This window comes from Tympanuchus pallidicinctus, unplaced genomic scaffold (assembly GCF_026119805.1).
Source record: "Tympanuchus pallidicinctus isolate F22 unplaced genomic scaffold, pur_lepc_1.0 scaffold15, whole genome shotgun sequence".
NCBI lineage: Eukaryota > Metazoa > Chordata > Aves > Galliformes > Phasianidae > Tympanuchus > Tympanuchus pallidicinctus.
This window is the reverse complement of record NW_026294669.1, coordinates 1383825-1405625: the sequence shown is the minus strand read 5'-3', so window position 1 is coordinate 1405625 and position 21801 is coordinate 1383825. Positions and strand designations below refer to the sequence as shown.

The 21801-nt window shown below is 49.8% G+C and overlaps 1 protein-coding gene and 1 long non-coding RNA gene across 8 annotated transcripts in view; both read left to right on the top strand.

The window, feature by feature from the left end:
• Positions 1-21801, top strand: part of LOC128076884 (uncharacterized) — a 182699-nt gene that overhangs the window by 94814 nt on the left and 66084 nt on the right. The window lies entirely within an intron of this gene.
• FMNL2 (formin like 2) overlaps positions 1-21801 on the top strand; it is a 108044-nt gene that overhangs the window by 50156 nt on the left and 36087 nt on the right. For all 7 annotated transcript variants that reach the window (XM_052675202.1, XM_052675206.1, XM_052675203.1 and 4 more), the window contains exons 2-7: positions 587-670; positions 6677-6757; positions 10088-10164; positions 11473-11556; positions 12853-13005; positions 21318-21426. In XM_052675202.1, coding sequence (XP_052531162.1) covers positions 587-670; positions 6677-6757; positions 10088-10164; positions 11473-11556; positions 12853-13005; positions 21318-21426 — 588 coding nt within the window. The remainder of the gene's footprint in view (positions 1-586; positions 671-6676; positions 6758-10087; positions 10165-11472; positions 11557-12852; positions 13006-21317; positions 21427-21801) is intronic.

The window sequence follows — 21801 nt, the reverse complement described above, 5'->3', positions numbered from 1 at the left end:
TTCGTGCTCTGGCATGTGGCCTTCCTGTGCTGCATCCTGCTGATAGGAGGCTCTCGAGATGTGGTGCTTGCAGAGCTCCGTTTGTGCTGTGCAAATAGCTTTGGAGTGCTGCCACTCCAAAGTGTGCTGGGTGGTAGGCACCCAGCTGGGCTGTCCTGCACTGTGTCGTGGTAGGCAGCTGTGCTTCCAACTGCAGCTACACTGTAAGACAAATAGGGCTGCGTGTGGTGACAATTGGAAACCTGAACAGCATCTTGCTGTTAAAATAGAATGAAATGGATTTTAAGGACCTCGTCTGGAGAAAAGCAGCCTTCTGCAGTGCCCGGCACCAGGTGCTTGCTGTATCAGTGTGCTCAGGGCTGGAAGGCTCCTGCTGCATCCCAGTGCATCCTGCAGCACGAGGGGCATTGCTGGCACTTCTGGGGCCAAAGTCAATGCTGAGAGGGAATGTTTTTGAGTAATGCTGTCAACAGGAATTCACATAAAACAATGAGGGTGAGTGCAGCTCTGCTACATCAGTTCACCCACATCTGCTGCCTCCCAAACCCGAGCCCACTACCTGATGCTCCTTTCTCTCTCCCTGCAGAACGCGATGAACTTGCCTCCCGACAAAGCCCGGCTGCTGCGGCAGTACGACAATGAGAAGAAGTGGGAGCTCATCTGCGACCAGGTGAGGTGGCTGGGGGGCTGATGGCACACACCTCATTAGTAGCACGCATGGGGTTTGTCAGTGCAGGACCCTAAAAGGGCACCTTGCAGGAGATGAGCGTTTGGGTGGTTTCTGACACTCCTTTCTTTGGCCTCGTGCTCATTACTGGTAACAAACTCATGGAATCTGTGTGCAGTGGATGGGTTCTCACCTTGTAAGTAAGCTGTGTGATGTCAGTGAGTGATTTTGATGCAGCTGGGCGCTTGGCTTTCCCTGTCCTGAGCCATTGCCCCATATGGCCATAGCTGTCACCTTCGGTGAAAGACAAATGGTGATGCAGTCTGAACTCCCCTTCACCTCCAGAGCCTGAGCAGCAGCCTGGGATTAAGCAGCACCATATGCTGAGGCATCCCTCATGCACAGCTGTGTGCGGGGCAGGCTTGGCAGCAGTGTGTAGCAATTAACAGGTTGGTCTGCTGTAACAAATGGGCAAAAACAGCATTCTTTAGAGAAAGTGAAGCGTGTGGAAGGTGGGGTGTGCATCTGTGAGCCAGCAGCAAAATCTGCCATAAACTTCAAAGTGATTGCTAATGAAAGTGATTGATCCAGGGCTGAAAGAGTAGGATGCTTCCTTGAGATGGCAGTACAGGTATCAGGATGATGGTTCAGCAGAAGGCACAGTCATGCTGTGAGGTTAGGAGCGTCCTATGAATAGGATTGTGGGACACTTCCTTCACACCCATTACAGTGGCAGAGCCTCCAATGAAATCCAATTACCAAATCCACCCTTCCCAGGGTCCCACTGTCCCAGAGGATGTGCTTAGGGCTGCAATCTGCTGCAGCTGCCCCACGTCCCTGCTGGGTGCTCGCCAGCCACTGAGGATTGGAGCAGCATGGAGCAGGTGTCTGTAACAGCACCATAGCACAGCATATGGTGTGTGAAATATTTATATCTGTCCGCGTAATTATGGTACGTGGCTGCAAACACTTCTAGAAATAGATTCTGTATGGAACGTAAGCTGTTAGAGAGGAAGCAAACTTTGATTGCTGTTTTCTATAATAATAAATTTTGTATCTGCTCTGACGAGGTGGATGTGCTTTCTGGTGAGCCATTGCAGGGGCTGCAGTGCTGGTTGTGGGGAATCAGCCAGGATGGTGCTCCCTCTCCTTTGTCCTTGTAAGTCATCCACGCTTTGCTGCAGCTTCCCTATAAGCTTGCTCCCTGCCTCTCTGGGTCGGTGAACAAGGAATACATCTAAGGAGGAGGAGAAGAATGAAACCAGGTCTGGAGGATGTGATGTGAGCAGCTGACTTCCAGGCAGGGAGAGGAGATAATGTGCCCTGCTTGATGAGCCAAGCCACTCTCATGGAGTGTTTAGTGGCACTGCTGGCATTTCGGTCCAGCTGTGTGCGCTGAAGTGTTGGGGGGACATGAATGCTGAGAGGTTGTGAGCATCTTAGGAGGTTCTTCATTGCCCTCTAATGGCAAGCTGTGGCAGGGGTGGAGATCGTGTCCTGTACCTTGGAGGTGCATGGAGAGCAACTAATGAAGAGCACCAAGATGGAAGCAGTGTGGTGGCACACGAACTTCAGCCCTGAGCTGCTGCTGGAGCCCTTTCCCAACAGTGCTGGGACTCCAGAGGAAGGAAGGGACAGTTTGGCAAACTGGTGGCCGGTGTGGGGTCACGGGGATGGTGGAAGCTTCTCCTGGGCTTGCAGTGTCCAAGGAGCAATGCTGGTGGTGCCTGAGGGAGCCGGGCTGAAGGCCAGGCTGTGCGTGAGCCTGAGCCCAGAAATGAGCTGTGTTGAGGTTTTACCATCAGAAACAAACAGTGCTCCAAATAGCCCATGGAAGAACATCTAAACCACAGAGGGACCCTGAGACTGTCTTCATTGACACTGAGCTGAAAGGAGCTTTGGCTGTAGTTGTTAGATCATGTTCTTAGGAGGAGAGAAATGTTTATTGCTGAGCCCTCCATCCTGCCAGAAGCTGCATGATGACAGAGAGGTTCACAGCAGCTCGTGCTGCCCAGCCTAGGCCACATGTGCTTTTACACCCTTCCAAAGGGCAAATGGCACACAGCTTCCCCAGCAGTGCCGAGTCAGACCCACTGAATGCTTACCTGGCCTGTGTGAGCCCTGAGAGCAGAATGAGCCAGCAAGGGTAACAATAATAACAGATGTCATTAACACAGAAAACATCCTGAATGTTTTTGGAAGCAGAATATCTCTGGAAAAGCCACAATTTCCTGGTTTCGTAATAAATACATTTCCCAGATTGAGGTGAACAAGGGATGTATCGAGTTCTTCGTAGGACTGCATGGAAGAGGAAATGCAGGAATCCAGCAGTTCCTCCTCATTGCTGAAGTGAAACCCTTGGCCTCACTTGCTGTATCCACCAGGAGAAGATGCTGATGCAGGGCAGTGGGAGCAGTGCTGTGTGCCCAGCCCGAGCTTCTCCCTGACTCATTCTCCATCATTCATTCCTCTCAGGGAGGCACAGAGCGGCTCACTGCAGCGTTGGGCAGTGCTCTTCCATTTCAGCCTTTGGGCTGAGGTTCCCCAGCAGGTTGTAAGTAAGAAAGGGCCCATTATTTCTGCAAAATGAATTTCCATACCACGTGGTTGGACAAAGACAGGGCAGTTACTGCTGGTCCATGCCTTTCTGATGTCGAGGCTGCAGATAGCAGCAGTGCCTCGAGTCTGCACAGAGCAGATAAAACAGCTTTTGGTTGGGATTCACAACAGTGTTGTGTCTGCCCCGCTCTGCTCCATGCAGCCACCTGCCTCCTGCATGGTGAAATCTGGGGAGGTGAGATCGAGTTGGAAGCACTGTGTGTCTGTGAGGGAGACCCCCAGCCTCACACAGTGTGAGACTCACAGCCTGAGACGTTTTTATTTTGAAAACAGATTTGGCCGATGAGCAGTTGTGGGTTGCCAGAGGAGGAGAGGATGGGTAAAAGCAATAGCTTTAGCTTGTTATTTCTGGTTCTTAAGGGTTAGGGGAGGATAGCAGTGGGTTTGCCTCCTCAGGGAAGGAAGAGCTGAGGAAGCAGAGGAAAGGGACCAGCATTTCCATGCGTGGGACTTGGTGATGGCTGCAGGCTTCAGTCCTTCGGCCCAAGTAATTCTGCTATGTGATAATGAGCAGCATTTATTTAATGACCTTGCTGTAGAGATCATTACACAAGTACATAATTATGGCTGGTTTCAAGAAAACAAACACACAAAAGTGTGTGCTATCTGCGTCACGGGCTGCTGGGCTTGCTTGCTGAGTCTCTTCAAGTGGTTTGTGCTGAAGACTTCAGTTATTGACCCCAGGGCTGGGAAAGCTTGTGCCACTTAGCACTCCTGAATGAAGCATTCCTGAATGAAAGAAATGACTCTGAAAGAGTAAAACAGCTTCTCTAGAGGATTACTTATAACACAGCAAAGCCATGGTGGCACTAGGAGCTCCCCAAAAGGAGGATCAATCCCACAGCTGTCCCTTTGCTGCCCACCCCCCCCCCCCCACTGCTGCCTCCAGGGATGGCCCGGCCCTCCTGCAGCCCCAGGGCAGTGCTTGGGAACAGCAAGCACACTGCTACCCTCATGGTTCAGTTGCAGAGGAGGACATCAGTGCTGAGTGCTGGGATATCTCCAGAGCTGACACAAAGCTCCAGTGGTGGTCCTGAAGCTCTGGTGACTCCTTAGGACGTGTCCTCATTCAGAGCAAATTGCTTCTGTTGTCTGTCTGCCAGAGTAAAGGAGTTCTGAAATAAGTTGATGGATGGAACTACTTCTAAATCACTTCTGTGCGCTTTGCCTACTGCAAAGCCATGGTGGGCTCTGTCCTGGGGAAGCTGGATGTCTAAATGTGAAACTGTCCCAACTGTTCCATAAAAAGCACTTACACCGAGCTAGCAGTCAAAGACCTTTGAATACTGACATGTTATACTTTTAGATGTTTTACTTTCTGTGCTTAAATGTTCTGTATTCTGAAGTCCCGACAACATACTTGGGTTCCTGCCTCTGTTGTCTCTCTTCATAAGGATCAGGGTTGCAGCAGGTGCTCTCTGTGCAGGGCAGGAGCTGTGCTGAAGCCTTACACCCATCTGCAGCCCTCCCCGTGATGCTACGCTGCCTCTTGCACCTGGCTCTCCCAGCACCCTGACAGCACTTCCAATTAACAGCAATTTAACTACAGTTGTGACATTTCCTCAGCGGTCACACTGAGGCACACAGATAGAAGGGTCTAAGGAAGAGAGAGGTTCTGTGAACATACGAGCTTCCTTGGCCCCCTGGCAATGCAGCAGCCAGGTAATGAGCTCGTAGCAATGATTGCCTCCTCTCTCAGCAGTTAGATTGGGCTTCTTGAAACCAGTCCTGTGTGTGGCTGCTTGCTACATGATGGCTTGTTCTCTGCTTTTATGGGCTGGGTGATCCAAATGTTCCCTCTTCACCTCCATCACCACATATTGTGTTCATTTCCCTGAGGTTTAGAGGGAGTGAAGGGACTGACCATTGGTGCACAGCTCTGTGGTTCCTGAGCTGTTTTTGAGATAAAAAGGCAGTGCCAAGTTCCATCTGTGAGGGTGCATGGGAAGCAATCCTGCTAATAATGCAGGGCAGAAATGTCTGCTTTGTATTTTAAGGAGCCATAGCTTGGGGCTGCTGGACCCCAGGATAGATTTGTGAGTCCATTTTTCCTCTCTGACCATGATAAATGGCTTTTTTTACAGCAAGTAGCAAGATAATAACAGGAACAAGTTTGGTGTTCAGACAGTGTGTTCTGGTACTGGCAGCAGCATGCTCCTTGGTAGGAAATAACGTCCAGATAATGCAGGCAGAATTGCATCCTGACCTCATATGTGAGGGTTTCAAGTATCAGTTACAGAATGCAAAGCTGTAGCGCCAGGAGGAAATTGTTATGAGGCCTTTCCTCAAGAGAAAGGACAGAATAGTTTAAAATTCTTCCAAGATGCAAATAGTATCAGAACTTTTGGTAATGCTCTTACCAGGCATGGACACAGCATGCTTCTTGCAGACTAGCTCCTGTTTCACTGCAGCTCCATAGAGCTGGGGAGGTGAGGGGAGAGCAGTGGGAGGTGTGTGCCCTGCTGAAGTCAAAGCTTTGATGCCATCTCCCATAACATCCTTGTAGGCAAGCATAGGGTTGGTGAATGGGCAGCGAGGTGGGCTGAGAACAAGCTGGATGAGTAACCACAAACATCAGTATGGGTACCAGGCTGAGCTGCTGGAAAGGAGCTCTGCAGAGAAGGACCTGGGTGTCCTAGTGGACAGCAGGGCGATGGTGAGCCAGTGGTGTGCCCTGGTGGCCAAGAGAGGCCCATGATACCCTGAGGTGTGTTGCACAGAGCATGGCCAGCAGGGCAGGAGGTGCTCCTCCCCTCTGCTCTGCCCTGAGGGGCACAGCTGGAGCACTGTACTCTGTGCTAGGCTCCCCAGTTCAGGGCAGATTGGAACTGCTGGGGCAGCCCCATGGAGGGCTGCAGAGCTGCTGGGGCCTGGAGCACCTCCTGATGGGGACAGGCTGAGAGCCCCGGAGCTGTGCACCCAAAGGAGAGAAGGCTGAGGGGTCTGAGCAGCTCTGACCCACAGCTGAAGGGCAGGTGATGGGGCTGGGCTCTGTTTGGTGGTGCCTTTCAATCCAGCTCGGGCAAGTATTTGCTCCTGCAGCACTTCTCTTGCCCTCCATGCTCCTGCTGAACAGAGGCTCTGCAGTCCCAGGTGTGTTTGTTTGTGTCTGTAACTGGAATTCAAAACTGTAATTGAATATGTAAGCCGTATTTTTATGCATCCAATATAAATATCAAATTTCAGAAAATCAAGATACATGTAAAGATGGTTTATTTGCATGCATATGGTACATGTGGAGATTATAGATGAATACAGGGTATGCACGTATATATTTATAGTGTGTGTTCTGCTTAAATATGTACGTGTATGCATGCACTTCATACATATCATAAGTAAATACAGAAAATGTTGTAAGATGGTTGATGTTTATTCTTACATCCTTTTCAGGAAAGGTTCCAAGTGAAGAATCCCCCACACACGTACATCCAGAAGCTGAAGGGCTATCTGGACCCGGCTGTCACCAGGAAGGTGAGGAGCATCCTGTTTCCTCCTGGCTGTCCTTTGTTCATGCAAGAGGAGCTCCTGGGGTCCTGATTCCTTCCTGCCTTTGTGTGCAAGGCCCCATGGAGCTCTCAGAAAAGTCCTGGAGATGTAACAAAATGCAGAGGAAGGTTGGAAAGACACTGTGGCTTTTGTGGCTTAGAAAGCAGAACAGATGTTGCAAAGAAGAGGGCCGTCTGACACATAAAACAAATTGTTTTAATATCTTTAGCTCCAATAAACAGTCTGACAAATTGTCGCTGAGCTGTGCTCCAGGTCTGGCTTCCCACGTGGGCAGTACTGGTGGCAGATAAATCCCATGTCTGTGGCACCTCTCTCACCCCGTGGACGAGATGTTGCAGCTCTGTGTCTTGTTCTCTGGGCATGCACATGAAGTGACTGCACACAGCGGTCACCTGCTGCTGGCAGAGCCATCAGAGAGCCCTGTCTGTATCTCCCTGTAGTACATGTCCAGAGCTGGCTGCTTCTGACGCTTCTGCACCTCTCCTGAAGGCTTACTAATAGCCTCTAGGATTTCAGAACAGCATAAATTCACATCCCCGTTTAGAGGACCATCACTGAACCTCTGGTATTCTCTCACAGTGGACATCAGCTCATATCCTGTGCTGATTGTTACAACAGCCTAAAGAAAAGGCAGCAGGGCAAGCAGTTCCTGCCATCGGCTGGCTCTCTGTGCTGCCCCGACAATTGCTGCTTTGTGTTGCAGTGCAATTAACCCAGCTGAGTGCCCTGGGGTAAGATGTGCATCCTGGCACTCTGCTGGGGCCAGGGCCTGCTGGAAGGGCAGCAGTGCACCCTGCTCTGCAGGCACAGGAGGTGGGCACCCTGCCCTGCTGCCCACACCTCCTCGCTGCTGTCCCGGGGGCTGCATTAATGCCTTCCGACAGCGCTTCTCTTGTCGGAGGCTGCCACAAGGAGCTGGAAGCCATTTAGGAGGAAACCTTGAATGGTGCCGTAGCTGGTTATGTGGGTTTGGCTTTGTTTTGTTTTGTTTTTTAATCTGAACAGGGGTCTTTGTGTTTTTCTCCTGCAGGGTTTTTGAAATTCGTTCAGTGTTTGGCTTTGCTGTGTGGTGAAGCACATTGAAGCCTTTCTTATCCTAATGCTGCTCTAAGAGTCTCATGACAAATGACAAAACTGAAGGAGCCTAAAAATAACTGCATTGAGTTCCTCCCTTTTGTTGCATTATTCTGTACCAACAGCAGCCTTCCTTCAGCCTGGGCCTCGAGTGGGAAAGATTTCCAAGAGAACCTCTGGGCAGATGCTGTGGGGACAATGATACCCCATTACTGCTGTCATTGGGGCTGGGCCAGCACTCGCTTTTAGGAGAGTTTTTCCCCCAGAGGGTGGTGAGGCACTGGCACAGGCTGCCCAAGGAGGCTGTGGATGCCCCATCCCTGCAGGCATTCAAGGCCAGGCTGGATGTGGCTCTGGGCAGCCTGGGCTGCTGGTTGGTGACCTGCACACAGCAGGGGTTGGAACTGGGTGAGCACTGTGCTCCTTTGCAACCCAGGAAAGCCATTCTGTGATTCTGTAACTCCCAGCATGGCCAAGAGAAAGTCTCTCAGCACTGCTGTCATCTGTGTACTTGGGGCTGTCATTGGGACCCTGATGACTTCCCAAGAAAGCAATGACTTTCTGCCTGAGCTGAGGTTGGACACAGAAAACTTGAAATGTGGAGATCAGACATTTTAAAAGAAATTCCATTTTGGAGGTTTCTAGAGCCAGTAAGGCACCAAGGCACTTAGTGCTGTCGTGGCTGCCAAAAAACCCCATGGGATCGGGCTGCCTATTTCTACTGTGCCCTTCTACCCTGGCTCCTGTCTCTACCCCCTGCTACATCACTGTTTTACCCTTTACTTCTAGAGATGTAAGATTTTACTGCCTGTGGTTATATTGTATCTATATCAGCTCTCTCTGAGAGGAGGCACTGGGTTTTTGTTCTCTGAGCTAGTTCTCTGTCCTGCAGAGAAACCTTAGGTCTGATTGCAACCATCTATTTCAAAGTGAAAGTGAACAGAGCCCTGTGTCCACCAGGACCTCACAGTGAGACTCATTTTGGGCCGGCCATGGTTTTCTGAGCCCAGTAAGCTACTGGTGCTAACTGGGCTGTGCCACAGCCCTCATGAAAAGGGCTGCTGGTAACCTTCTGTAGGCCATCAAGGTGAGGCGAGTCCTGGGCTTTCACCATTCCCACCTCAATCCATCCACTCCTGAAAACCATTCAGGGCACAGTGCTTGGAGCATCGCTGTGTCCTAGGAGCTCATAACCCTACCAGCCTTTCCCAGCACATCACACGTGTGTGTGCTCTAATGGTGACCAAGTTGGTTTGCAAATGCTGCAGTTCCAGGGTGATGCTCATTATCCATCTGCTTCTATTCTTACTCACTTCTACTATTCTGGGATAATATATGTCCACTATATATGAGACATATGCATGGTGTAGATAGGATAAGTCAGAGTAAGGCCCTCTCATCCTAGGGGCTGCTTTGGTACACTTCCAAGCACAGGGAGCACAAAGCAGGAAGAAAACCACAGGTATTCCCCAGCTGGGAGAAGAGCAGGACTGCTGTGCTCTGGGGCAACCCTGCTGCAGGCTCTGTGGGGATTCAGGAGCTCTCCTGGCTTGGGATGGGGCATTTAATGTATGTGTTTAGAGGATCTCTGCCTCCTCAGTGCCTGCTCTGAACCTGGGACTCCTGCTGCATTGCTGCTCCCACGTGGAGGTGACACCAAGCATCTTTGTGCTGTGTTGCTGCCCAGCATTTCACTGCTGCCATTTGAAGGCCTCTTTCCAGCTTCTGATTTTGCAGATGCTATTTTGGGAGCACAAATTATTACACTGTGCAGATGGGAGCACATATGTGTTTCATTATCAACTCGCACCTACGAGTTTGGTAATTACACAGAAATTGCAGCATTTTTTTGGCGTGGGTATAGAGTTGCAGAAGCAAGATTAAAGCACGGGGCTGAGGGTGAAGTCCACACACTGTAGCTCTCAGTGGACAGTTTGATACTGAAACAAAGCTTGTACTGTAAAGAAATGTGTATTTATCTACAGGCTTTTCATTTTCTTAATCCTGGAAACTCAGAAACGTGCATGGGACCAGGAGTTATTTTTCTGAATTTGTTTTTGTTGATTGCCTGGCTATTGTTGTAGCATTCCTGAGGATTTAGAGGGTTCTCAGCTTACCCCAATGTTGTATTTGTTCAATCTGTGCCATATGAGATGCTGATATTTTTCATAGCATCGTGGGAGTCCTAAGAGCTATTTTTGCCTCCTCACTCCGTTACAGAAATTCAGGAGACGAGTCCAAGAGTCCACCCAAGTACTCCGAGAACTGGAAATCTCTTTGCGAACAAACCACATTGGGTAAGAATTTCTGATGCCCTCTGCATTCGTTGCATTTACATCTGCTTGTAGATATCTTTCAGAGGATGTCTCTTTGCTGCTAAGCAGTGACAGCTCCCTTGTTGGAGCCTGAAGGGCCCTGGGTAGGGGTGGCTGGGCAGCCCTGATCCTTTTGTGCTGGGGTTAATGCGCATCTCCATTAGGCCATGAAAAGTTTGCAACCAACTTCTGCTCATCTTTGGTAACTCAGAGCAGGAGTCTGAATAATTGGCTCTCAAATAGCATTGCAGCTATAAAAATATGTATATTAAAACATGCTGGTTTATAGCTTTAACACAATATGGTTTGTGAAGCCTGGCCGTAAGTGATGTTGCCAGTATTTGGCTTTCAAAAAGCAGAAAATTCTTCTCACATAGCAAAAGTAAAAGAATCACAGGGACTTCAGACTCCACTGAAGAGGTGGAGCCATTCTGCTGGCTGGTTCCATCTGTCTGCTCAGGGTCTCAGCACCAGAAGCCTCAGTGTGTTGGCTGTATGGTTTCTTTGATTTTTGTGCTGTGATCCCAGTGTGTGCCCAGCCAACTTACACCCATTTTACAGGATGCTGCCCACATTGCCAGGAATTAAGGCACTTGTGGCACCCCTGGGCTGCCTTCTGCATTGCTTCCCTCCTTTTCCAGCACAAAGTGTTTCCCACCAGAGATGTGCAGATCCCAAATGAGACACTGTGGAGCTTTGTGATGGCTTATGGGCATGCAGGAGGAGCCCATGCAGTGCACCAGCTCAATGAAGGGGACGGGCGAGGGCAACGTTTATTTATCTTGCTCATCTGGCTGGAGGATGTGTTTCAAAAGATGTGTTACAGAGATGGAAAGCTGTTTATTTTAGCATGTAAACTGCAAAAGATTGAAAGCCTGAAGGCTGGAGGTAACAAACCCACACTGTGCTGGGCTGGAGGAGCCAACCTGACTGCACTGTGGTCCCCCCCCAGCTCCCTGCCTGCTGCTGGGGCTCACAGCTCCTGCACAGCCTGGGAGTGGGATTTAAACCTACCTTGACATGTTTAAATTTCTGAAAGCTTTGGAAAATAATCATTTTTTTCTGAATTTCAGATTAGTGCGTAGAGTTGGCAGACTAAAATTTACAGCCATAGATCACAACTTTTTAAATAGAAAAGGCTGGATCAGTGTTAAGATCTGACCCTGGCTGGCACTGCTCCTTCCTGGGTGTCTTTCCTGCGATGGATGTGGCTCCACTTTCTCTGAAAAGAACTCCAGTAGTTGCACAATCCCAGTGAAATGCTTTAATGTCTCCTGATTTTTCTAACAGGTGGGTCAGGGAGTTCTTGAATGAAGAAAACAAAGGCCTGGATGTACTGGTGGAGTACTTGTCGTTTGCACAGTATGCAGTCACGTGAGTAAGGCTTGCCTCTGCTGGAGCATTAAGGTCCCTTCCAAACTAAGCTCTCCCATGGTTCTGTGATCTTTAAGATCCCTTCCACCACAAGCCATTCCATGGTTGTGTGATTATATTTAAGGCCATACTGACATGGATTTTAGCTTTGGAGCCTCCTCAGACTTAAGTTACAGTGGAAAACCAATTCAGGCACTGCCTGCTGTGCTCCAAGCCACATCCCCACCCTGACCACTCCCCACTTTGCCATTCTGACACCCGGCCAGCTCAGCGTTGGTCATTTAGGTAATAATAGATCATTAAATACACTCTGCTAAAACAAATCAGGAGAAAATCCGTTTTTGTTAGTCGTTAGATCACAGTTTGAAATACATGCTCAGATGAGGATCTGGTTTTGTGTGTCTGCACATTTTCCTTTCAATATATTGGAGCAATAGCAATTTTTTATTAAAAAATGTATGAAAATAAATGGTGAGTTAAAGATGCCATTGTAGTTGGGAACTTGAGCAGAGCTGATGGTTTCTTTTTAAAACGATGCCATCAGATGTACATGTACCATCAGACAGAAATGAGATTCTTGGTGGAGCTGCAGTAAAATTAATGAAGGAAAATTATATGTTTCAAAACGTCCCTAACACTGGAAAATACTGCACAGCAAAAAGATGGGTTTGTATAAAGACTTTGTTCCTAAAATTATACGAATGCGTGCATGTTATCCTGCTGGGTTTTTTCCCTCTCTAACGTGGTAAACATGAGTAATAACCTCAAGAGCTGCAAGGGGAACAAGCAGTTTTTCCTTGCAATAGCAGTATGGTGGGCACAGAGTCAGAAATCAAGGAGAATCTTCAGTGATGATGGTAATACATCACACAGGCTTGAGGCTGGTGGGGGCTGATGGGCCGGTGTGAGCGCTCTGTAGGGGAGGAAACTGTACTTTTACAGCATACTCATTTATTAGAATAAAATGGAGACGACTTGGAGCGTTCTTCTTCTTTCCTTCAAGGCAAAGCTGTTCATCTGCACAGTTTATTTTACACTGAAGTACAATAACGCATGGCTGTTTGATCCTTCTGAGCTGTGGTTAGCTTCCCTCTTTTGGCAGGGGCCGAATTTGCTGCAGTGTGGATTTGAAGCTTGCTCTGAACTGCAGCTGAAGGGAAATTAGTCTGCATCGCTTTCTTCCTTTCTTTTCAGAGTCTTTAGGGAGCTACAAAATCTGCAGATGTTTAACAGGAAGGAAAACGCTATGTGCATCTTTGCCGTCTAACCCAGCTCCAACATTTCTATTTCCTTCAGGTTTGACTTTGAAAGCTTGGAGAACAACGTGGAAAACTCGATGGACAAGTCCAAGCCTTGGAGCCGCTCGATCGAGGACCTGCACAGGGGCAGCAATCTGCCCTCACCAGTTGGCAGCAGTGCGTCGCGCTCCGGCCGGCACTCCACGCTGCGGTAAGGCACCGAGCCGTGCAGGAGGCCTGCAGGCACCCCGTGCCCGTGGGGCTTTCCACTTCCACTGGCTTCCATCTTCCCTCTTTGCACAGTGCAGGCTTGGCACATGTAGGAAACTTGTCGTTGCAGTGATGGTTTTGAGGTGGAAGAAGTGCTAAGCTCACAGCGCAGGGCAGCGATTGAGGAAGTCAGATGAGCAGTGCTGCCTCTGTTTCCAGTTGCTGAGTGGTTTAAGGATGCAGAATACGTTTCCGTCAGGTCTGATGTGCCTTGCCCAGAGGAAGCACTTACTGCTCTCCAAACTGTGTGTCAGCGTTTCCATGGGCCCAGCCAGGCTGGAGCTCTGACCTGGTGCCTCATTCAGTAAGGGCTCGTCCAAAAGCATATCCAATCCATTCTGTGCTGAATGAGGTTTATTTGTTAAAGGCCGTTTCCATCCTTCAAACCTTCTGGTAACTCAAGCACCACATCAGGCCTTACTTTGAAGTCTCCCTTTTTGAATATTTGTTGGTGGGTTTTTTTTTCTTCCGGTTTGTAGATAAGGCAAGATCACTTCCCTGGAGTGAATGGCAGTCAGCTGTGTTACAGAACTTCATGTTCTTACAATTCCTCACTCCTACAAACCAGACTAACTAGCATTTATAGCAGCACTGTTCATTAGGGCCGCAGCTCAGAGTGCTGGATGGGACTTTCTTTATGCGTGTTCTGACTCTGTGGGCTTTTGTAGAGCTTTGTTCCATGGTGCTGTGAGCACAAAGGAGTCCTGCAGAGATGGAAGCAGTGAGCAGATTTTTGCTGCCTTCCAGCCCAAGCTCAGCTTTGGTTTGTCACTGCTAACATGGGCTGTGTGTTTTGTGTTCAGGACTGCTACCCATAGCTGAATAGTGATGGATGTGGTATGTGGAAGGTATCAAAGGCATCAGGGAGAAAGCAGAGAGGAGGAGGTAGGCACGCAGTGCTGGCAAAAGGATGTGAGCTGTGGAGTGCAGCAGAATCAGTTGAGTTGTTTTTATTTGATGCTGCAAAGGTGATTTCAGTGCTGTTGGTGTACTGTGATCTTTATGTACTTCAGCAGAGGAGGTATGGCCTTATGTTTGCAGGAGGGGGTCTGATGCTGCTCTCTGCCTTTGGGAGGCATGTCAGCGGTTCATTGTGCCAGAAATGCATGTCAGCTATGCATTACATGTCTCTTACATTTTTTTCTCTTCTTTTCCTTACACCTTTTTTCTTTTTTCACATCCCCCTCTTACCTTTTTTTATTTTCCATTTCCACATCCCCTTCCTCACATCCTCCTTTTCCCTCCCTCTTCCAAACCTCCCTTCCCAACTCTTCCTTCTGCATCCATGACCCTCCTGCCATCACGTGCCATCAGCATGGTCTCCCTACCTGAGCAGCTTCAGCTCAAACACCACCAGAGCTGCTTTTCTTCCAGCTGTCTCTGGAGCGGCTTCGCTTGGCGCTCTGCTGATGGGGCCTCGAGCCAGAAAACCTTGTAAGTGCCAGGGTGACACCTCATGGGGCTGCCCCTTGTGTGAGGCCCTGTGATGCTCCCATACCTTATAGTCCCATAATCACACTGCGTGGGGAGCAGCCCTGAGTGCTGGGGAGCCTCAGCCTCCACGCCGTGTGCTTATCGCATTGTAGCTTCCTGCTGTAGTGGGCTTAGCTAGGAGGGAATAAAGCACATTTTACTTTGAAACAAGGTATTAGTTTGCTCGTAGTATTGCAAAAAGTGTTATCCCTGAGACACCCAGCTTTAATTGTTGTGTGCCTTGGTTAATGTTTTAAATAGAGCTGCTGCTGAAGTGTTGGCTCACTCTTCGATGTGGGCAGGGGCTGCTGGGCTGGGGGGTGACCTGGGCTGGGGCCCCAGTGGTGCCCAGCACTGTGAGATTCTCTGACAGCACTTCCGTGTGTTGCCTCGTTGCACGAAGGCCTGTGTTCTGCAGGAGGTGGCTTTTCTGTGAATGGGGGCTATGTATGATTGGAAAAGTAAAAGCACGGGGTGTTTTTAAGAGTTATTTTTTAATAATTTTTTGATGAATTTATAAATACTGTGTGCTACACACGCATCCCAAATTAAATGCTGACATTTGGTTTGAACAAACACGTTTTGTTCTGTCTTTAGCACGTGGCTCTCTCAAGTTGCTGCCTGTCTGCAGTGTCACAGCGCTGCTCTCTGCCTACCTGCAGCTGCAGTCACTGCAGCCCTTGGGATGTGTGCACACAGAGTTATGGTAGCAGGTGATGAGCACAGAATCACTCTTGGAGTGCTGGGCAGGGCTGCATCCTTGCATGCTGCAAGTGACTCAGCGTTGTTGCAGCAAATGGTTCCCTTGCAAGTAGCCATGCCATGGTGCCCCGCTGCAGAATCACAGAATCACAGGGACCTCAAGGATGATGAATCTCCAACCCCCTGCCAAAGGCAGGGCCACCAACCTCCCCATTTCATAGCAGCCCAGGCTGCCCAGGGCCCCATCCAACCTGACCTTGAACACCTCCAGGGATGGACGGGGCATCACAGCCTCTCTGGGCAGCTGTTCCAGCACCTCACCACTTTCATAGCACAGAACTTCCCCCTGACATCCAACCTCAATCTTCCCTCCCTCAACTTCAAACCATTTCCCCTTGTCCTGCTGTCATCTCCCCTTCCCAAAAGTTGATTCCCCTTCTGTCTGCAGGCTCCCTTTAGGTACTGAAAGGCTGCAATGAGGTCACCCCACAGCCTTCTTTTCTCCAGGCTGAACAAGCCCAGCTCCCTCAGCCTGTCCTCATAGGGGAGGTGCTCCATCCCCCCCTGGATGTGGAGTGTCCTGTGCAAGGTGCCTTCTGCCAAGTGCAGAGTGCCTTGTGCCAGGTGCCCTGCTGCAGAGTCAGGTGCCCACATGGAGAGCCAGGTGCCCTGCAGCACAGCCCTTCTGGAGCCTTTCCACCCATCCCTTTGCAGGACTGGCTCTCCGTTTTCAATCTGTAACTTTTCTTGACTTCCTGGAGCTCTCGTTAGCAGTGTTAGACCTTGCCAATTCCCTGCTCCGTGTTTCCTTGGCAACTGAGATTTTTTTTTTCAAGAAGAGGCACAGGGATTTGGGAGGCAAACACCAAAATGAGGGCAGAAGAATAAAAAATGGGGACGAATCTTAGGGGATTTTGTTGCTGCTTTTTGGGAGTGAGAAGAGCAGTACTTTGACATGAGAGTCAGACTTTCCTTTTGGATAAATATTCATACAGACTTAGCAATGTCCCAGCCCATTAGAAATTCCCTTTCTTCTGAGTCAGATATTTCAGTTTTTATGTGGATTCAATTCAGAAACTTAATATTTTTTTTTTTAATCCAAAAATAGGCTTTGAGCGCACTGAAAAATTGGACTCCCCTTTGGCACTGCTTCTTATGCTGCATGTTTGCATCTGAACACTTCCATTAATGCTGTGCAGCTGCATCCCTGTGTCAGGCTCTGTGCACTGCTGCTGGCTCTGTGCTGGTGCAGTGGCTGGGGAAGGAGGGGGAATCCAAAGCAGGCTGTCTCTATTGCTTTTCTGGCTTTTTCAAAGCAGCAAAGTTCTCTGCAGCTCTCCGGATGGATGACTTTCCCAGATTCCATCAGATAAGACAAAAACTGGAGGCTCAGGGTCATTCCTTCTCTTCGCATTTGTGGCTCAAAACCTTGTTGCCTTGGTTTGGAATGACAGAAGGGAAAATGTTGGGCACCGTGGCCGCCTGCTCTGTATCACCCAGCGTGTTTGTGCCCTGACTGCAGCACAGTCCTTGTGGGGGCCCCAGGAGGCCCTGTGCATCCTGCACAGAGTGCAAGCTCAGGATCCCCACAACCAGCAGACCCATCTGCAAGAGAAATCCCAAGTGTGCAGCAAACAGCAGGGCCTCCCCCTTTCAGAGCCCCCGTCTGCCATCAGAACAGCGTCCTATTGCAAACACCTCCAAAACCCCAATGGAACCCAGTGGAGTCCCACTGCATGCAGGTCCACTCTGCTGGGCAGGGTGGCAGGGGGGATGGTGCTGGGCAGCAGGGAGTAAGGTTGGGGTGCTGGCAGAGAGCTGCTGGAGCTTTTGTTTGCTGTGAATGCTGTGCAGTGGAGCTCCGTGCCATGGGTTGGGTGCATGTCCTTGTCCCCTGCATGGAGCTCCCCTCAGAGCTGCCGGAGGTGGCAGCAGCTTGGTTTGAGCTGTGTGCACACTTACCGTGCTGGGAAGGGCTTTACTTGGAGCATCCTCATTTGTGTAGGTGTTTTAATGAGCTGTACGTGGGCCTTCAGCATCCACATGAGCTGTTCTGCACTCTCACACGTTGCATTTCAGTACAACTGATGAACTAGTTCTTCCAGAGCAGCCTGGGCGAGGAGGAGGACCCGGCACAGCGTTTCAGCCTGCCTCGATCCTCTCCTGGCGGTGCTGCTCCCACGTGGCTGCTCTGTCCCCCTGGGGAGCCCTGGGTGCCAGCACAGCCCGGCCCTGTCCCACCGCCTGGCACTGCGAGGTGTGACGCAGCCACACGTGGCTGGGTTTCTGCTGCTGCTGTTTTCAGAAGTAGGGTTTTATAGTTCTCCCTTAAAGGAGGAGCGGAGAAAACAAAAGCGGAGCCATCTGAATTGAATTAGCAGAATAAACACGCTCTTGGTGACGCATCTCTGACCTGCAGCAGGCAGGAAATCAGAAGCAGCAGCTCGCCCAGATGCTTGATGTTTGCTAGCAAGAAATGGAGTGAAGGCAGATCGTCCACACTGTGTGAAGGGAGGGGGTGGGGACTCCTGCTGGCCTGTCCTGCCCAGGGAGGGAACAGGCCCAGGGTGTTGCAGTCAGCAACAGAAAGCATCGCAGTCCCTGATCCCATCATCGTAAAAGGGTTTCTGCACAGAAAAAGTCCATCAGTTCCTGACACTCGTGCCTGTGAGAAGAAATTTGCATCTGTTCAGGGAAACCTAGCTAAATGTAGGGCAGAATCCTGTCTGTGCTGGGGATGTTTTGTCTGTGCTGCAGCTCTCAGTTGCAGATTGCATGTGGGTTTCTCAGCCCGGCCACACAGAGGCATGGATGGGTACAGGGAGTGTTGCCTGTTTCTCAGCCCCAGAGCAGGAGGGTGGCTTTGATGGGCACTGGGCTGGAAATTGCAAGCTGCAGCTTCGTGCTTGATTCTCTTGGCTGGGGGGGCCCAGCTCCCACGTGGTAGGTGTGTGAAGGCACTCTGAAATGGGAGGAGATGGAGCAGCAGACACGGAGGAGGTTCCTTTCTTCTTGATACAGATCTCATTGCTCTGCTTATTAAAATTTAAAAGAAAGTAATGTATGCAGCCTTTAGCAGTTCCAACCTGAGATAAGCCATTACAGCAAAGAGCTCTGTAGACTACAAAAGGCTTTCCATCTTTTTATCAAGGCACTTTTCATATTTAGGGAGTTGCCTGTGGAAGTGATGGGTTGTGCTCACATGCTGTGCAGCTGTGTGTTGACACCCAGGAGTTACAGGCAACTCAAGAGGCTGTCACCTGAGCAATATTCCCCCAAGTACAGGTGTAGGTAAGCCTTCCTTAGCTCTGCTCCTCACAGTGTGGGTTAAAAGGAAAATCCCATCCATCTGCAGAGAATTGCACTGGAGGATCTGCAGGTCCCTTCCAACCCCTGTGGTTCTGTGATTTGGTGAATTGATGCTTGAGGTTTTTCTGTGTCAGTTCTGGGAATGCATTGTGGTTTTGGGGACAGCTGGAGGAAAGGGCCCATAGCAGCACCAGTATGCCTGCTCCTGCAGGGAGCAGCAGCACAAAGCATCCAAGCACCCCAATGGTTGGGATGGGATAGGACAAGAGGTAATGGCCTCAAGTTGTACCAGGAGAGAGTCAGGTTGATATTAGGAAACATTCCTTCTCCAAAGAGCAGTCAGGCAGTGGCACAGCTGCCCATGGAGTGGGGGGTCACCATCCCTGGGGGTGTCCCAGAGCTGTAGGGATGTGGCACTGAGGGATGTGGGCAGTGGGCATGGGGAAGTGGGGAGAGTGGTTGGGTGTGGGGATCCAAAAGAGCTTCTCCAACCTTAATGATTCTATTATGGGACACACTGGCAGGCAGCTTGGGGCTGCTGACCCCATAGAGCCTTCCCTGACACAGGAGGGAGCGAGGAGCAGGGTAAAGCCAGCACCTGTGGGGTTTTGTTCACCAAATCCCAAGGTACCCAGATCTTCCCTGCATCAGTCCCCTGCTCCCAGCTCACTGCCTCCCCTGTGCCTGTGCTGGGCTCCTTGGGACTCCCTGGCAGTATGCTGAGTGCTCTCTTGGGCTCAGGCAAAACTGGGTCGAATTTCCCACAAACCCAAATCGTTCTGGATGCCCTGAGCTGATTTATGCATTCATGTCTATGGGAAAGAAAAAAAGCTGTTTGACTGAATCCTGCTTTGAATTTTGGGGTTTCTTTCATGTCAGTGCTGCTGGGGAAAGAAGGCAAAGTGCGAGCACAGCTCTGTGCAGGCCAGGCTGGTTCTGTGCTGTGCTGGAGCTCCCTGTGCTTCCCCTTTCCTGCCCTGTTACTGCTTGTTCCTGTGTCTATTATTAACCTTGGCTATTAATAATGATGTTAATCATTGATTTTAAAGCTACACTTCTAAGCAAAATGAGTAGCATGAATGAAGCAAGTGAGTGCACAGCAGCATTGGCAGTAAGGGGATTGCTTCTCTTCTGGTACATTCTTCCATCTTCCATCTCTGGCAGTTCAGATTTAATTCTCCCAACCTAAGGATGATTATCTGTCAGCCCATCCTGTGTTCATAGCTCCCAGTGGCTTTTTCCTTTGTGAATCAGCCCGAGTGCTTTGGCAGCGCTCTGTGGAGCCATACAACGAGCAGGTTTGCTTTCATCCCATCACCTAGGAATGGCATCTGATGCCACTTGGTTCCCACATTGCAAGTCATAAGGACAGCTCCTTCCCCATGCACTGCCTGCACGTTTCCCACACTTGCATGAATGCAGCAGCTCTCTCTGCCTCTTCCAGCAGAGAAATCCATGTCAGAGCTCAACTTGCCCTGCTTTGGAACGTTTGCAGCTGTGCTCTGGGTCACTGCTGGGTACCAACATTGCTTCATTTGCACTGAGGCTGGGGATGTGGTCATAGCTAGGGATACTGAAATCCCCAAGTTTTTTCCCATATTCAACACAAGAGAAGCCTTCCTCTTTAACAGGACAGAGGTGATGGCCTCAAGTTGTGCTAGAGGATGGTCGGGTTTGGTGACAAGAAACATTTCTTTCCCAAAGAGCAGTCAAGCAGTGGCACAGCTGCCCATGGAGTGGGGGGTCACCATCCCTGGGGGTGTCCCAGAGCTGTGGGGATGTGGCACTGAGGGATGTGGGCAGTGGGCATTGGGGGAGTTAGGTTTGGCCATGGGGATCCTACAGAGCTTTTCCAGCCTTAATAGTTCTAAGACTGCTGTGGTTGTTGCCCAGGCTGCAGAGTGGCACTGGTGGGGTGAAGCTGCGGTTGTCTGAAGTAGCCTTGGCTTTACCAGTATTTACTGTGCCAGTCAAGTTTCATCTGCAGATTTCTTTTGTGTAACAAATGCCAGAATTTGCAGAGCTCTCAGCTGCACATGCGTCATGCTGCTTTCCTTTCTGCCTGCCTTTCAGCAGAATTTTATGCTTGCTTCCTCGGCTTTCAGTTCAGAGTGTGACAATTTGCAGTGTGTCGGCGCCTTGCCCCTCTGCTGGGCTGCAGCTGGGGACATGCAGGACCAGCCTCAGGCTCTGTCACTTTGTTCTCACCTCTCTCTTACATAGGAGTAAGTTAAGATTAAAAATTTGCTGCTTTTTCGTGGCTGTAAGAATATACATGTATTTCATATGGCAGCCTGTCTCCTTGTCTCCAATTTCCTGTGCTCAGCTCACAAAGCATGGTTTTCCTTAAAGAAAATAAGCAGCATCTTGGGAAGAGCTGAAATGTGGGTTTCATTTACTATGTCGTAGAAGCAGCAGATCGAAAGATTTCCCTTTGTTTTATTCCATGTACTTACTGAGTTGAACTCAAGGTTGATTTACCAGCTAGGGGTTGCAATTAGGATAATTAATGCCTCTGTTTGGGGACAGTTCCTAAAGGCTGGGTTTCCTCAGTTTGGAGAGCTTTCAGGAAGCTCAGCTGCAGAACAGAATAGAGGCACAGTTCTTCGTTCTGTCGGGATGCTCTGCACTTCCCTGATGTCTGCTGCTTGGATTTTCCACACAACTGAGAAGTGTGTGCATGAAACCCAGTGGAGGAATATTCCCATTCCTTTCTTCCTCCCACCTAGGAATAGCCCTGTGACTGATGGAGGCTGTTTCTGTTTGCAGGTACAATACTTTGCCAAGCCGAAGAACTCTAAAAAATTCCAGACTAGTGAGTAAGAAAGACGACGTTCACGTCTGCATCATGTGTTTGCGTGCCATCATGAACTACCAGGTATCGCCCTTTTTGTTCTTCTGGCCCGCAGCGCCGTTGTTGTTGGGGGGAAAGGTTAGCTGCACATGATTCAGGTGAAACTGATGTGAAGGATGAAATTCTTATTGTCAGACAGCATAGCTGGGAGCTGCCTGGCACAGTCCTCGTGCACCCGCACTGTTGGCACACGTGAGGACACAGATAAGAGCACACGCATGCTCCTGTTTGCAGTGCTGGGCTCTGTTGGCACTAACTCATTGGACGTGCACCTGCACAATAACTGCTGTCAGAATTTAGCATTAACCTGGAGGAAATAGGAGGATTTTTGAAGTGTTCTTGTTAGACATTGGTGGGAAAGAGAAGATTTCACTTTGCTGCATGTCGATTGCGAGTCCA